At 48.0% G+C, this 17,716-nt stretch overlaps 1 protein-coding gene across 1 annotated transcript in view; it reads left to right on the top strand.

The window, feature by feature from the left end:
* RNF213 (ring finger protein 213) overlaps positions 1–17,716 on the top strand; it is a 394,954-nt gene that overhangs the window by 306,971 nt on the left and 70,267 nt on the right. Inside the window, exons 47-50 of the mRNA XM_073568003.1 lie at positions 18–222; positions 2,409–2,590; positions 13,991–14,113; positions 15,769–15,879. Of these exons, the coding sequence (XP_073424104.1) occupies positions 18–222; positions 2,409–2,590; positions 13,991–14,113; positions 15,769–15,879 (621 nt within the window). The remainder of the gene's footprint in view (positions 1–17; positions 223–2,408; positions 2,591–13,990; positions 14,114–15,768; positions 15,880–17,716) is intronic.

Here is a 17,716-nt window from a genome sequence, read left to right as displayed (position 1 = left end):
TTGCTGCATTGTTGCAGGATTCGTTGTTTGAGAAAGGACAAAGAATCCAATTTGCTCCTGCAGACAAAGAAAAGTATCTTAAAGACGAAGGATCGTTCCTGGAACAACATGCACGAGGCAGAAACAATCGAGATAATAAGACTGTACAGTTTCTGCAGGATGTGGCGAGGGTTCGGCTGGCGCTAAACACAGCAGCAGAATTATTGTCTAGCAAATCCAAAGGTAAATTGGAATTATCACATTCATGAAAATCGATAAAAGTCACAATATTCAGTGATTTGTTGTATAAAGAATATATTGAGAGGCCTCAGTAGTTGATATTTTTAATCCCTAATTAAAACGATAATGACTGAGGATGAGAGAATCAATTCTAAATTAATCTAAATTAATCGAACTTCATTAGAGTCAATGGGAGTAGAAATTACCGAATATGTCCGGAACCGACCATAAAACATACATTTGACTATGGCCCAAATCAGAACAAATTTGCTCATCTCTGTTCTCAATATATTTTTAATTACATTAGTTAGAACTTGTTATAAAATAAAGTCCGCCTAGAAGTAAGACTTACTATGTTATCCTGTAAGTTCTTTAGCTTGGATATGCTACAAATTGATGATCATTAGAAGCCCAACCTCTATGACCCCCTCCAATTCTAATTGTGCTTATCTATCGACACGTTGCCTTCCCAGTTTTCCTTGCACTTAGTCTTGGATGAAATGGACATGCCAGCAAGAAAATATTTTTGGTGAATAAATGAAGCCTAAAGTACATTAAAATGTGATGGGGGAAATATAACTTTCATTCATACAAATTGAAAAACAAATGTGTAGCAAAACGCAATGCAAATATTGTTGTACCCACCCAGTCATCTGTTATGATTTACGAAGCAGAACGATTCTCTTATTCAGCGGTGAATCAAGTCCTAGCATAGTGCAAAGTGTTACAGAAATAGAAAACAATAGGAGGCGATCTCACCCATCTGTAGTACACAGGTATTCTGGTATTGGAATCACTCGTAATCTCTACGGTAGGTCCAAACAAAATCAAGGGGGTCATCAATGAGATGCCAGTCCTAGGGACCCAAATCAGGGTCTCAACATGAAGGTTTCTCCAAACACCCTATAAATCCCTGACCTGAAGCTTTTCCTCTGCTAGGATTCATCAGGGGAACGGTTTAGAGAATTACTTGTTATATTAGATTTGATCAAGTGGAAATACCACCTAGAGGGGTAATTGTGACCAGATGATCCTACAGCGCAATGCAAGGTTAATATTTTATTTAAATTCGATGACACATCCGGGTCTAAACGAACAGTTTATTTATAGGCTCATACAATGTTTTATCTGTAGCTAAACGTCGAACATAGTAACCCCTACTATGGATTCAGAGTAAGGGGCCCGTCACACATAGCGAGATCGCTAGCGATATTGCTGTGTGTGGCACGCATCAGCGACCGGCCCCCCGCTGGGTATCGCTGATCGTGCAGGAATGTCCTGGGCCATTTTTTGATAGTTGGTCTCCCGCTGCCACACGCGATGAATGCTGGCCAGCGGGAGACCAACTATCAAAAAATGGCCAACGATTAGCAAGCGCCCAGCGCTGTAAGCAGACCCTGAGAGCTGGTATCCAAGGTAAATATCGGGTAACTAAGCGTGTGCGGCACTTAGTTACCCGATGTGTACCTTGGATACCAGCGATCCTGACCGGGTCGTATCGTTGTCGGGATTGCTGGTGCATCGTTTGGTGTGACGGGACCCTAAGCGTGGACCCAACACCTGTCACGAATCCTTATCTCTTTACCCAGTAGGGGAGGTATTGATATGGTCTATAACACCCCCAACTTTTCTTACCTCTAGAGCCACATTCAGCTCTGAGAGTGGACTGTGAGCCACATCCAGAGCCCCCAAGTTATGACATCCAGTTCCTGCCTCCCCACAGTAGTGTCACCTAAAGCCCCCATTATTAGTATAATTTTCCCCACCGAAATCACACCAAGGCGCAGTATACTTGCATCCAGGGGTTCTCACTTAACCCTCATTAAGCACTCCCATCATGATATTGCATCCAGCTTCAAGCACCCCCTATATCTGGCAGTGTCTTTCTATGTCCAGTTTAGCACTTCCTTAATATATCTCTCAACGCCAAGAAGAGTAATTCCACATTCAGATCTTCTCTTCTGTGAGGACTACTCCCAAAAGTCACAATCTGGAGACCTTTTATTTATAGTGGTGCTAGACCTGGCACACCAAGCTGGCAGACAGCCATGAGCCACACATCAGGGACCCCTACCTGCAGATTTGGTGATCAGTGCAGTTGCTAAATGTCAGTTTTATCTCCGAAAAAGTGTATTATGGATTTCTGTACAGATTATAATCTCCTAGATGTTTATTTTCTTTTTCATCAGGAGTCGCCAATGAGAATTTCTTGCGGAGTGTGATGACGTTATGCTCATCGTCTGGCAATGACTGGTATAGAGTTTACTTAATACGAAAACTGTCAAATTTGGACGGGATCGACACTGTCCAAAGACATTTTAAAGATCCGAAATTTAGGTGGCTTTTCCCTACTAGAATGCTTCAGAACAAGGTAAATATACACTGTACCTCTCTGTCCGTCCGTCCAGATTAGGCATCTTTGCAAATAGTCCTAAATAAAAAATATCATACAGTTTTGGGTGCACAGCTCCTATGCAGATGAATGTGTCTCATGGTTAACCCCTTCACGACCCATGACGCCTACGTAGGCGTCATGAAAAGTCGTGCCCAAACGACCCATGACGCCCCCGTAGGCGTCATGCTATAAATAGCCCCCCTGCGGGTCGGGTGACCGTGGTTAATGAAAGGTCACCCGACCCGCACACAAAGGACCCTTTATGCTTCACCACGGGGGGGGGTGGCTTAGCCTCCACGTGGCTACGATCGCTCTGATTGGCTGTTGAAAGTGAAACAGCCAATCAGAGCGATAGTAATATTTCATCAATGAAATTTTGAAATTTGATGAAATATTACAATCCAGCCATGGCCGATGCTACAGTAGCATCAGACATGGCTGGAGACACTAATTTAACCCCCCCACACCGGCTTGCGGGGGCGATCGGCCCCCACCACGGACTGACAGCAGCGATGGGCTGCTGCTGTCACGATCTGCCCCCCCTCTCCTTCCTTCCGCTCCCACCTGATGTCCAATCCCCCCTCACCCTCCCCGATACCTGTCATGTCCCGCTCTGGCTCCCGGTGTCCCACCGTCCCTCCTGCATGGGCGCCGCCATCTTTGAAAATGGCGGGCGGATGCGCAGTACGATTGTAATATTTCACCAATTAAATTTGGTGAAATATTACAATACATCCATGGCTGATGCTGCAATAGCATCAGCCATGGCTGGAGACGGCAATCAGACCCCCCACCCACCGACTGATGGCGCCGATCGGCTGCCGCCACCGACTGACGGCAGCGATCGGACGCCGCAGTCATCATCAGGTCCCCTCCCCCTTCCCTCTGCTCCCCCCAGCCATCCGATTCCCCCCCCCCCCCCCACCGTCCCCGGTACCTCCTGGCCGTCCCAGTGTCCTGCGTCATGGCCGCCGCCATCTTGGAAAATGGCGGCCGCATGCGCAGTGCGCCGGCTGCAGATTCATTCATTTATTTTGATCACTGTGAGAAACTCTCACAGTGATCAAAATAAAAAAAAAAAGTAAATAAACCCCCCCTTTATCACCCCCATAGGTAGGGATATATAATATAATAAAGAAAATATTTGTATTTTTCCATTAGGGTTGGCATTAGGGTTAGGGCTGGAATTAGGGTTAGGGTTGGAATTAGCGTTAGGGCTGGAATTAGGGTAAGGCCGGGGTCACACTAACCGACGTAAAATACGGTCCGTATTTTACATGCGTAATACGGATGAATGACCCCTAAGTAGTGCTCCGTATGTCATCCGTAAGCAATTTGTGGTCGTGTATTTTGCGCATGTCAGCATCCGTATGTCATCCGTATGGCGAGATTTTCTCGCAGGCTTGCAAAATGGACATATAATGGAGCCCTATGACAGGGTTTCTAACAGAAACCAAAGAATAGATATAGACACATAGAATGCATATATATATATATATATGTATTCTATGTGTATATATCCTTTCGTTTCTTTATTAAAACTGTCAGTGTGAGTTTACTGAATAGCGCACTGAATTGCCGGCTTTGCTAAAAGACACCTGGTGCGTATTTCTCGCAAGTCACATGTGTGGTCCGTGTGTAATCCGTATTTTTCTCCTTCGTCTCATTGGGGGACACAGAGACTGTGGGTGTGTGCTTCTGCCGTCTGGAGGCCGACACTAAGTGTACAAAAAAAGAGTTAGCTCCTCCTCCGCCGCATACACCCTCGCCCCTAGGCCGGGCGTAACTCAGTTTTTGCTTAGTGTCTGATGGAGGCACACGCAGTCTGGAGCTCCAGACTAGATTTTTTTTTTTTTTTTTTCTTTCCTTTTTTTCTATGAAGATAAGACAGGGGCGACGGATCCTATAGAGAGGATCCGATCTCCCCAAATCATCAACGGGCGACCACGTGTGAGTAACCCTCCACGTGTCCTCTCCCGCACCGAGGGACACATCTGGGACTTTTTGCCAGACAACTATTTTTTAAAAGAGGGGCAACGCGTCCTGATAAGAGGATTCGGTTTCCCCATAACTTCATCAGGCGAGCACGTGTGAGCAGAACCAGGGGTCAGCCTCCACGTTGTTCCTCTCCTACAACAACAATGTATGGAGGCCCCTTCCACCCCTTGGTAGTGAGTCCAGGGGCTGAATTGGAGGCGCAGGTACAGGGGGAAGAAGCCGGTACCAGAAGGGAGTGGGACCCTTCCGAAACCCCCCCCCCCCCCCCCCCTGCCGGGGATGGAGCCCACGGCGGATGGCCCTGCTCACCTTTAATATTTGGGGGATCCGCTCCTGGAGCGCACCGCAAGTTTGCCCCAGTGTGTAATGGTAGCCAGAGTGGCGTTGCAACTGGACGCCGCACACCGGAGTGCGGCCGGAAGCCCGCCGGCGGCCGCGGCAGGAGGAAGTCCGTGACTATCGCGCGAGGACGCGCGCCGACTTCCGGTGGTAGCCGGAAGTCCCGCCCACTGACGTCGGGGAGACGCGCTGTATAGGAGCAGGAGGCCTGGGGCTCAAGGGGTGGAAAACGGCGGGCGCACAGGTCCCGGAGAGGAGACTTCCGCCCCACCACCTCGCGTCCACGCATCCGGAGCTTCCCGGGGTACTTCAAACAGGAGTGGGACCCTGCCGGTGGGTGAGTGTAACTCCGTTTGGAGAACCGCACTGGTTGTCAGGGAAGGGGTTACCCTCCTCCTCCTTCTCCCTGCCTTCAGCCTGTGCAAGTATGTCTGCCAAAGGGAAAGCTCACTCTTTCCTTTACGCGGTTTGCGTGTCCTGTGGGGTCAGGCTGCCAAAGGCACAGGCGGGTAAATATTGTGAAGCCTGCGGGTCGGAGCGCGCCCAGGAGCCCCCCACTGTTTCTGAACCCAGGGGTCAGGACCCCCCGGAATGGGCGGTGTCCTTATCGCAATCTATGCTGTCCCTCACAAGGGCAATTGAATCCCTTCAGGGCCCGGGCAGGAACAAGGATGGTGGTCTGCCAGCGGAAGAGAGCTCGTCCTCGTCTCAGGACCCTCCAACCATTAGAGGTCGCTCCAGTACCAGGCAAGCTCATATCAAAAGGGCTCGTTCCCCGTCGGCCGGGCCCTCCGGGGCTTCGGCGGCGGGTATTAGGGCATCCCGTTCCCCGTCGCTGAGCTCAGGGAGCGATCAGGATGAAGGAGAGGAGGAGGAGGCCTGGAATCTAGAAAGCCTGGGGTTCCAGGACTCGGTGGACAGTCTCATTGAGGCAGTCAACCAGACATTAGAGATCGAGGACGAGGTGCCCACAGCCTCAGGTCACAAGGTCTCTTTCAAGAAATCCAGGCGACCACATAGAAGGTTTGCCACGCATCCGGAGTTTGAGGAGCTAGTCCAGAAACATAGAGAACACCCGGATAAGCGTTTTGCAATGCAAAAAGCGCTGCAAGCAAAGTATCCGTTTCCTCCTGAGCTCCATAAGGGTTGGGTAGAGTCGCCAGTAGTGGACCCACCGGTATCACGTTTAGCATCAAGATCGCTATTGTCGATACCCAGTGTTTCTTCCATAAAGGACCCAACTGATCGCCTCATGGACGGGCTTGCCCGCTCGGTATATGAGGCAGCAGGGTCGGCTCTGGCCCCCTCCTTTGCGGCAACTTGGGTGGCTAAAGCCATGGTTTCGTGGGGGGACGCTCTGTATAAGGCCCTCCAAGACAGGGATCTGCCCGCGGAGGTCTTGGAGGTGGCAAATCAGATATCAGGAGCGAGTGATTATCTTGTCAGCGCTTCTCTGGACGCGGCCGAGTGTTCGGCCGTTGCGGCAGCGAATGCGATCGCCATTAGGCGTGCATTATGGCTGAGGCTGTGGAAAGCGGATTCTATCTCTAAAAAATCCTTAACCTCATTGCCTTTTCAGGGCAATCGGCTGTTCGGTGAGAAGCTGGACAAGCTTATCTCAGAAGCCACAGGGGGGAAAAGTAGTTTCCTCCCGCAGCAGAGAAGTTGCCCGGCATTCAGGCAAACGCAGAGGCGTTTTCGACCTTTTCGTAGCCCCTGGGGGGGGACTTCGGCCAGGGCATACTCCTCCGCAAACGATGGCCAGAGTAGGGAAAAGCAAGCCTCTTACAGGGCCAATCCGCTGGGTAGAGGCCGAGGCCGTTTGCCCAGAGCGAGGGGGGCCAGGTCCCAAAAACCTCCAGCTAAATGACTGGAGGCGCTCCGTACCTACGGACGACAGAGTGGGCGGACGCCTACTAGGGTTCAGCCACGTTTGGGTCGCAGTGACACGCGACACTTGGGTGGCAGAACTAATATCGTCCGGGTACAAGATAGAGTTTGTCGGACGGCCACCACAGCGATTCTTCCGTTCCCGACTTTCCAAGACAGATTCGCAGGCGGAGAGTTTGTTACAGGCTATAAAGACGCTACAGCGCAAAGGGGTCATCGCCCCAGTGCCGCAGGGCGAAGAGTCGCAGGGGTTTTACTCCAATCTGTTTTCGGTCCCCAAAAAAGACGGGACTGTGAGGCCAGTACTGGATCTAAAGATCCTGAACAGATTCATCAGGGTCAGGCGATTCCGGATGGAGTCCCTCCGCTCGATCATTGCAGCCATGGATCCAGGGGAATTCCTAGCCTCGATCGATGTGCAGGATGCATATCTGCATATTCCGATATTTCCCCCACACCAGAGGTTCCTGCGTTTTGCGATCGGAGGACGTCATTTCCAATTTGTGGCTCTGCCCTTCGGCTTAGCCACTGCCCCCAGAGTCTTTACAAAGATAATGGCGGTGGTTATGGCCATCCTGCATGCACGGGGCATATCGGTGTTACCTTACCTGGACGACCTTTTGGTAAAAGGGCCGTCGTTTCAGGAGTGCCAGGACAATGTCAGTATCACTCTGGATACCCTGGCCCGTCTGGGCTGGTTGATCAATCGGAGCAAGTCGTCCTTGGTTCCAGCCCAAAAAATCGTGTTCCTAGGCATGATTTTCGACACCTCCCGGGGGCTGGTGATCCTCCCTCAGGACAAGGCGCAAAAAATCAAGCAAGGGGTACGGAACCTTCTACAGCCGGGCACCAGATCCATCCGGTACGGCATGAGTGTGTTGGGCAGAATGGTGGCGGCGATGGAAGCAATCCCGTTTGCCCAGTTCCATCTCCGTCCGCTTCAGCATGCGCTCTTGACAGCATGGGACCGGAGGCTGCTGTCTCTCAGTCATCGGTGCAAGTTGTCTCCGCTGGTACGAGGTTCACTCCGGTGGTGGACTCGCGACTCGTCTCTGGTCCAGGGGAAGCCCTTTCCCCCGGAACAATGGTTGGTGGTGACGACCGATGCAAGCCTGCAAGGTTGGGGAGCAGTTTTCCAGAGTCACATAGCTCAGGGGCGGTGGTCCGTTCAGGAGATAGTTCTCCCGATCAACATTCTGGAGATACGGGCAATACGTTTGGCCCTGCAACATTTCCAGTGTTTCCTGAGACACCGGCCGGTGCGCATCCAGTCGGACAATGCTACAGCAGTAGCATATGTCAACCATCAAGGGGGCACGCGCAGCCAGGCAGCCATGCGCGAGGTCGGACTGGTACTGCGTTGGGCAGAGAAGAACCGCGTGGTAATTTCAGCGGTGCACATTCCAGGAGTCGAAAACTGGGCGGCAGATTTTCTCAGCCGACAGGGGGTCGCGGCAGGGGAATGGTCCCTGCACCCCGAGATCTTTCAGCAGATCTGCCAACGGTGGGGGACACCAGACGTGGACCTTATGGCATCCAGAGAGAATGCCAAAGTACAAAGGTTTGTCGCTCGATCCCTCGATCCGCAGGCAATCGCAGCAGACATTCTGGTGCTCCCGTGGAGCCAGTTTCGTCTCCCGTACTTGTTCCCCCCGCTGCCGCTGCTTCCAAGAGTTATCAGGAAAATAAGGAGAGAGAAGGTTCCAGCAATTCTGCTGGCCCCAGACTGGCCCCGGCGGGCCTGGTATGCAGATCTGGTCCAACTAGTGGTGGACGTACCCTGGCGTCTTCCAGACCGGCCGGACTTACTGTCCCAAGGGCCGATCTGCCATCCGAACTTAGGGGCCCTGTGTTTGACGGCGTGGCCATTGAATCTTGGCTGTTAACACAGGCAGGATTCAGGCGCGATGTGGCGGCCACGATGGTGAGTGCCCGAAAGCCTTCCTCGGCGAGAGTATATCATCGAACTTGGGAAGTTTTTTTCCGTTGGTGTAGGGATCGTGAAGTGGCTCCTCTGGTTTTTTCGATCCCCAACGTACTGGCTTTTCTACAGGCAGGGCTGGACGCAGGGTTGGCTCCGAGTTCGCTCAGAACGCAAATCTCGGCCCTGTCGGTGCTTTTCCAACGAAAAGTCGCTTCCGTCTGGCAGGTTAGGACGTTTATGCAGGGGGTCGCACATTTAGTACCCCCCTATAAGGCGCCGACGGAATCATGGGACCTGAACTTGGTGCTCAGGGTCCTTCAGGAGGCTCCTTTCGAACCATTGCAAGAGGTCTCCTTACCTTACCTGTCCAGAAAGGTCGTTTTTCTAGTAGCTATAACGTCTATTAGGCGGGTTTCGGAATTGGCGGCCTTATCTTGTAAACCGCCGTTCCTGACTTTTTATAAAGATAAGGTAGTTTTAAGGCCAGCTCCTCCCTTCTTGCCGAAGGTTGTGTCGGCATTTCATATCAACGAAGACATTGTCTTACCCTCGTTTTGCCCGGCACCGGTGCACAGGGTAGAGAAGGCTTTGCACACCCTGGATCTGGTAAGAGCTCTTAGAAGGTATGTGACAAGGACAGCGCCATTCCGCCAGACAGACTCTCTATTCGTGGTTCCAGAGGGGCGGCGGAAGGGGCTCGCTGCGTCCAGAGCGACTTTGGCCAGATGGGTTCGCCTGACGGTCCAAGAAGCTTATCAAATCAGTGGCACGCCGGTTCCGGCAGGGATCAAGGCTCACTCGGCACGGGCAGTGGGTGCCTCATGGGCACTGCGACACCAGGCTTCAGCGGAGCAGGTATGCAAAGCAGCTACCTGGTCCAGTTTGCATACGTTTGTCAAACATTATAACGTACATACCCAGGCATCCTCGGAAGCAAGCCTGGGAAGAAAGATTCTCCAGGCAGCAGTTGCGCACCTCTAATCAGGGGCGCAAATTAGCATGGATTGGGTGAGCTAAGATCCCGCCCAGAGGACTGCTTTAGAACGTCCCACAGTCTCTGTGTCCCCCAATGAGACGAAGGAGAAACATGGATTTTTGTGAGTACTCACCGTAAAATCTTTTTCCGAGACGCTCATTGGGGGACACAGCACCCACCCTATCAGCCAGTTGGCATTTACTTATTTTGAGTTATACAAATCCTTGTACAAAGTTTAGGGTGGCCCCCTTTTTCAGACATATAGTTTCTTGCCTGAGTTTAAGGCGCGTTCTCCTACTGCTTATGCACTAAACTGAGTTACGCCCGGCCTAGGGGCGAGGGTGTATGCGGAGGAGGAGCTAACTCTTTTTTTGTACACTTAGTGTCGGCCTCCAGACGGCAGAAGCACACACCCACAGTCTCTGTGTCCCCCAATGAGCGTCTCGGAGAAAAGGATTTTACGGTGAGTACTCACAAAAATCCATGTTTTGCGCACCCATAGACTTGCATTGGCGTACTACGGCCGTAATACCCTGACAATCGCAGGATGCTGCGATTGGCACGGACCGTAGAATACGGCCGAGAAATATACGGCTGTTGGGAGCTGCCCCATAGAGAATCATTGGTCCGTGTGTAATGCGTGCTTTTAACGCCTCTCACTCGTCCGTATTCCTTTCTAGTGTGACCCCAGCCATAGGGTTGGAATTAGGGTTAGGGCTGGAATTAGGGTTAGGGCTGGAATTAGGGTTAGGGCTGGAATTAGGGTTAGAATTAGGGTTAGAGTTGAAATTAGGGTTAGGGTTGGAATTAGGGTTGGGATTAGGGCTAGGGTTGTGATTAGGGTTGGAATTAGGGTTAAGATTAGGGTTAGGGGTGGGTTGGGATTAGGGTTAGGCTTGTAGTTCGGTTTAGAGTTGGGATTAGGGTTAGGGGTGTGTTGGGGTTAGGGTTGGAGTTAGAATTGAGGGGTTTCCACTGTTTAGGCACATCACAGGGTCTCCGAACGCGACATGGCGCCACCATTTATTCCACCCAATTTTGCATTTTAAAAGTCAAACAGCGCTCCCTCCATTCTGAGCCCCGATGTGTGCCCAAACAGTGGTTTACCCCGCACATATGGGGTATCAGCATACTCAGGAAAAATTGCACAACACCTTTTGGGGTCTAATTTCCCCTGTTACCCTTGGGAAAATAAAAAATTGGGGCTAAAATAATTATTTTTGTGGAAAAAAAATGATTTTTATTTTCATGGCTCTGCGTTATAAACTTCTGTGAAGCACTTGGGGGTTCAAAGTGCTCACCACACATCTAGATAAGTTCCTTGGGTGGTCTAGTTTCCAAAATGGGGTCCCTTGTCAGGGGTTTCCACTGTTTAGGCGCATCAGGGGCTCTGCAAACGTAACATGACGCGCGCAGACCATTCCATCAAGTCGACATTTCAAAACATCACTACTTCCCTTCCGAGCCACAACGTGTGCCCAAACAGTGGTTCCCCACCACATATGGGGTACCAGCGTACTCAAGACAAACTGTACAACAACTTTTGAGGTCCAATCTCTCATGTTACCCTTGTGAAAATGAAAAATTGTGGGCTAAAAAATCATTTTTTGAGGAAAAAAAATATTTCTATTTTCACGGCTCTGCGTTATAATCTTCTGTGAAGCACTTGGGTGTTCAAAGTGCTCACCACACATCTAGATAAGTTCCTTCGGGGGTCTAGTTTCCAAAATGGGGTCACTTGTGGGGGAGCTCCAATGTTTAGGCACACAGGGGCTCTCCAAATGCGACATGGTGTCCGCTAGCGATTGGAGCTAATTTTTCATTCAAAAAGTCAAATGGCGCTCCTTCCCTTCCGGGACCTGCCGTGCTCCCAAACAGTGGTTTATGACCAGATATGAGGTATCGGTGTACTCAGGAGAAATTTCCCAACAAATTTTAGGATCCATTTTACCCTGTTGCCCATGTGAAAATGAAAAACCTGAGGCTAAAAGAAAATTTTTGTGAAAAAAAAGTATTTTTTTTTTCTATGGATCAATTTGTGAAGCACCTGGGGGTTCAAAGTGCTCATTATGCATCTAGATAAGTTCCTTAGAGGGTCTAGTTTCCAAAATGGGGTCACTTGTGGGGGAGCTCCAATGTTTAGGCGCACAGTGGCTCTCCAAACGCGACATGGCAACCGCTAAATATTCCAGCATATTTTCCATTCAAAAAGTCAAATGGCGCTCCTTCCCTTCTGAGCCCTGCCGTGCACCCAAACAGTGGTTTATGACCACATATGAGGTATCGGGGTACTCAGAAGAAATTCCCCAACAAATTTTAGTATCCATTTTATCCTGTTACCCATGTGAAAATGAAAAAAATGATGCTAAAAGAAAGTTTTTGTTGGAAAATTAAAATGTCCATTTTTTCCTTCCATGTTGCTTTAGTCCCTGTGAAGCACCTGAAGGGTTAATAATCTTCTTGAATGTAGTTTTGAGTAGCTTGAGGGGTGCAGTTTGTAGAATAGTGTCACTTTTGGGTATTTTCTGCCATATAGACCCCTCAAAGTGACTACAAATGTGAGATGGTCCCTAAAAAATGGTTTTGTAAATTTCGTTGTAAAAATGAGAAATCGCTGGTCAACTTGTAACCCTTACAACTTCCTAACAAAAAAAAATTTTGTTTCCAAAATTGTGCTGATGTAAAGTAGACATGTGGGAAATGTTATTTATTAACTATTTAGTGTCACATAACTCTCTGGTTTAACAGATTTTCGCCAAATTTCCATTTTTTTTTTTTTTCCACAAATAAACGCAAAAATTATCAACCTCAATTTACCACTAACATGAAGCCCAATATGTCACGAAAAAACATTCTCAGAATCGCTAGGATGCGTTGAAGCGTTCCTGAGTTATTACCTCATAAAGGGACACTGGTCAGAATTGCAAAAAATGGCCAGGTCATTAAGGTCAAAATAGGCTGGGTCATGAAGGGGTTAACAACAAATCCTCTGGATCCTGAGGCCAAACTCCCTGCTTTGTTTTTAATTTGTTGTGTTAGAAACATATATGAATATATGAAAGCACAGGAGCTGTATACACAATGTGATGTATAACCATATATTTGGGAGTGTCTTAAAAGTTGCTTTATTTTACATTTATGACGCAATAAAAATTGGTTGCAAATGTAGACGTTGTACAAGGAGCTTTCCAGACTTCACTTTAACCAACTGAATTTGGGCAAAAATTAAAAAAATATATAATAAAAATGTGCATAAAGCACCACTCCAGCGGGTTTTTTTTTTTCAGTGCTGGAGTGGCACTTTAAATGTAAGTCCCCTGCCCCTGAACATATACTCGCCCTCCGAGACTTCACCGTTTTTTCAGTGCTGCTCTGGCTCTGCGGCGTCATCTTGTAAGGGTAGCTTCTGACTGACCGGAAGTCAGAGGTTACATCACAAGCTCTCTGTGCAAGTCTGTCTATGAGACTCTCATAGGCTTATATTGAGTTGTGATCTCCGGCTCGTTCCATGAAACACTGCAGCTGCCGGCAAGTCACGTTTAGGCAGCAAAGTTGATACAGATGAAAACCCTGGAAGATGAGTATAAGACGGGGCAGGGGACTTATATTTGAAGCACCACTCCAGCAGTAGAATAAATGCTGGAGTCGTGCTTTTACCTTGAAATGTCCTCACTGCTCTCACACAGGTGATTTTTTTTTTTGTTCTGTTCCTGGTCTTTCTATGTTGTACTGTATTTCTCTGTTAATCACTGACGTCACCACTGCTCAACATCATAATGACAAGTCATCGCTGCATCCACAGAAAGAAAAATCATTGGGCAACCGGTGAATGATTAGTGTATGGGACTTGAAGGGTCCTACATTGTGTTTTATATTGTAACCATAAATAGTGTGCTGGTGAAACATATAAAGGGGACGTGTCTCCTTTCTCCTACTGAGCTGTTCTTTCTGCCATGTACACACGATTGCTCCCAGATATAATGGGCAATGCACAACAGACAATAACCACGATCAGGTGGACTAAGAAAAGTTTGGTACATTTATGAGCTTCTCCTGCATCCACATTGGGGTCACATCCAGATCCACACAAAGGTGAAGACTCAGAGCACAAACCACGTTTGCCTGGGCTATACACGATTTTGAGCAAGATGCAGATGATTCACTTATATAGACAGTATAATATACTCTCATGACATTCAAGGGCTGATTAAAATCATGTATTGCTCTTTTGTTTTGTTTTTTGCTGCAGGACGCTCAAACGAGTCAAATTGATCCTTTTCTGGTGTGCGGTAACAGCTACAAAGTTCTCAGAGATGGCATTGGTCAAGCAATATTAGAGGGCAAGGAAGACAGGATTGTAAAAGCATTACAGGTACTAATACTACCTAATTCAGCTGGTAATTACACGTAAAAATTATTTAAGAGATAATTATTGTATTTTGTATCCTTCGTGTGGGTCATCAGTTTCAGATGGGTCATCAATATCAGAGGAGTCATCAGTATAGGATGGGTCATCAGTATCAGGATGGGTCATAGGATTGGACATCAATATTAGGATAGGTCATAGGATGGGTCATCAATATCAGATGGGTCATTAATATCATATGGGTCATAGGGTGGGTCATCAAAATCAGATGAGTCATCAATATAGGAAGGGTCATCAGTATCAGGATGGGTCATAGGATGGGGCATCAATATCAGAAGGGTCATAGGATATGGTCATAGGATCGGTCATCAATATCAGATGGGTCATAGGATGGGTCATCAGTATCAGATGGGTCATAGGATGTTTCATCAATATCAGATGGGTCATAGGATGGGTCATCAGTATCAGATGGTTCAGGGTTCTCCTCACTACACTCCTGCTAATCAGCTCGTTGGACTCCAGTGAGCCCCACGTCTCAATCATTGTCTATCAGTCACAGCTCTGCACTTTTAGTTTTGCAGTGTAAAGTAAACAGGACTGAGCTCCTCAGTTATAATTCCTGGCGTTGCCTATAAAACCCTGTGGAGGCTCCAAGGCAGTCAAAATCTTGGGCACCTCAAGCAAATTATTTCTTAATACGTTTTTACATTTACTAAAAACTATTTTAAAACACAAATTATATTTTTATTAAACAGAACAAAAATTAAGTTAATCAAACTTCGTTACAAGGGCAAATACAGATGTCCATGCATATCGATCTGTGATCTGATCACAATGCATGAGCTGGCCGTGGATCTCCTAACCCAACAGCCTCATATATTTCTATGAAGCAATCACGCTCAGGTTGGGACACCCACGGTCAGTCCGTACATTGCGGTCTGATCTCTGACCGATTTGCTCAAATGTCTGAATGCACTTTAACCCAGAAAAAGTCATTAACCAACTACTGTTCGTGATTTCTTGTATATAACCGACGAAAGCCAAAACACCATTTCACTGCTGCTTGCTGTAATGTTCACATGGAGGTCTGTGGCTCCAGCTGGCCTCCAATGTCGGCCAAAGGGCTGGCACACTCATTTATTTATTTTTTTCAATATGTAATTAGCATTATTTTTCATCCGTTGCGTGGGGCCCCCAAAAGATGCGGGGCCCATAGACTGGTGTCAGTTACCTAATTGGTAATCTGCCACGGATTCCTGGGATAACTCTACAATATGATCGGAGCTATGTCTGCTAAATAATGAAAGGAACCTCCAATTGGTGAGCTTTGGACCCCTATCTGATATTGATGGCTTATCCTGGAGCAGAACTTCTTCAACATGACAAAAGTAGAAAATGAAGTATAACAGCCTCGGGTCGGCTTTTATTGTCTATCAATTCTTACAAACTATTAGAGCAAATTCCCCTAAAAAATTAATAACTTGAAATGTTAAGGAAATCTAGTCCTGTAACATCAGGCAGCACTGAGATCTTCGTTTTTGCCTATGTTATTGCAGTAATGTAGGAAACATCCTGTCAGTTCGTTTGTAAGTAAACATCTTGTCTTTTAATAATACATGACAGTAACATTGCCATAAAGTGATTTTATTCATCTTTCCTAGGAGTGTAAACAGCGTGACCATGAACTGGCCGTCTACATACTTCTCGCTGTATTCCGGGAAATTACTTTGTATTATGGAGTCCGCAACAATCCTAATCATGGGACAATACCTGTAAGTGTTTCACTAATATTGTTAGGCTGTGTGCACACGGTGCGGAATCTGCTGTGGAATTTTCCGCGCAGATTTTACTAATTCCTGCATTTTTCATGCTGATTTAGTGCATTTTTTGTGTGGTTTTCCCATGCGGTTTTCCACCTGCGGATTTCTAGAATGGTGCAGGTGGAAAACTGCAGCAAAACTGCACAAAAGAAGGGACATGCTGCATTTTTCAATCCGCAGCAAATCTGCGTGGAAAAAAACGCAGCATGTGCACTGCGGATTTTGTTTACATAGCATGTAAACCTACTGTACATCACATGCAGTTCTGCTGCGAATCCGCAGGGCCAAATCCGCTGCAGAGCCGCAGCAGAATCCGCACATAGCCTTAAAGTCACAAATAATTACTATATCCCTGGGTGCAGTCCAAAAATAATGCTAATTACTAGTTCTCGGCTGACCATCTAGGGACTCTCAGTGACTGTAAAGTCGTTTCTTGTATTTCATTTTCTTTTCCATCCCACTCAAACCGCTATGACAATTTCTCCCTACCTCATAGAATTTATTGATGTGGCATTTTTGACCACTCATTTTTGCAGCCATTTTTTGCCTTTATGGCAACACAAATAAATACAGACGCCAGGCCAGATGGACTTTGCCGTTTAGTAATACACTCTTGGGCCCTGTCACACACAGTGATATCGCTGGCGAGATCGCTGATTTTGTGATGCCACAGCGATCTCGCCAGCGAAATCGCTGTGTGTGACATGGATCAGCGACTGGCCCCCCCGCTGGGTATTGCTGATCGCGTTCCAACGTCCTGGGCCGTTTTTTGATCGTTAGTCTCTGCTGGCCAGCACGCATCGCTGCGTGTGGCAGCGAGAGACCAGAGATCAAAGATGCTGGACGCTGGTTTCCAATGTAAACAGTGGGTATCTAAGAGCCGCGCGGCTCTTAGATACCCGCTGTTTACCTTGGAAACCAGTTTGCTCGCTGGTCCTGGTCGCTGGAGGGGCTGTCTATGTGACAGCTCACCAACGATCAGCCTAACGATTTCCCAGCGATCCCAGCCATGTCGGATTATTGGTGGGAACCGGTGGGACATCGTTATGTGTAACGGGGCCTTTAGACTAGTACCTACCCATATCACTTATCACTGCAGCCCCAACCCCCGGCACATAGGTTACTCCTAGTCCCATACATATATATTTTGTAAGGGAAAGATATCCGTGAGAGCAGGAGGCCCCCTGGTGTGGGAACACTGATAGAAGAAAAAAAAATTCTTACAAGCATAAAATGAAGCTAAGCTGCACAGTCCTGCCTGGTGAGGACACCGATCTAGAGCATGAGCCTTCTGAGCATCCTTGCCCTGCACAACATTGGTCTTTTTTTTCTCATTCTCTTCTCGGTGATGTCCATGCCTTCCAGATGACCCAATGTCTAGTGCCAGCAGCGCCTTCTTCATGCCACACTTAGAGGTCACCATCACTGTGCGCAGCTTATTACCCATGACAAACCACTTGCTGAAATGAGAAGGCTGCAAGTTTTTAATCAGCATTTTTGACATAGCATAGGGGCAGGTGGGAGACCATTGAGTGAAGCTGAACTCCTCCACCCCAATGCCAGAAGGTGCAGAGCTGATGATATTACTGTGACCCTAAAGAGCGCCACATCGACAAGATTGTCATAAAACCTGACCTATCTGTGCCCACGGCACTTTACAGGCAACAGGCACAGCGAGCCCGGTTTTAAGACTTAGGGGAAAAAAAAACACAAGGAGATGGCCCCTCTTTACACTCCGCTGTACCCTGACTGCCAAAGTACCTGGCTCCAGTACACCCCTGACTATATC

Source organism: Dendrobates tinctorius, unplaced genomic scaffold, assembly GCF_039654945.1.
Source record: "Dendrobates tinctorius isolate UK_male_01 unplaced genomic scaffold, ASM3965494v1 ptg000020l, whole genome shotgun sequence".
Classification (NCBI taxonomy): Eukaryota; Metazoa; Chordata; class Amphibia; order Anura; family Dendrobatidae; genus Dendrobates; species Dendrobates tinctorius.
Note: the sequence above shows the minus strand (reverse complement) of the source record. Positions and strands in the feature narration are given on the sequence as shown.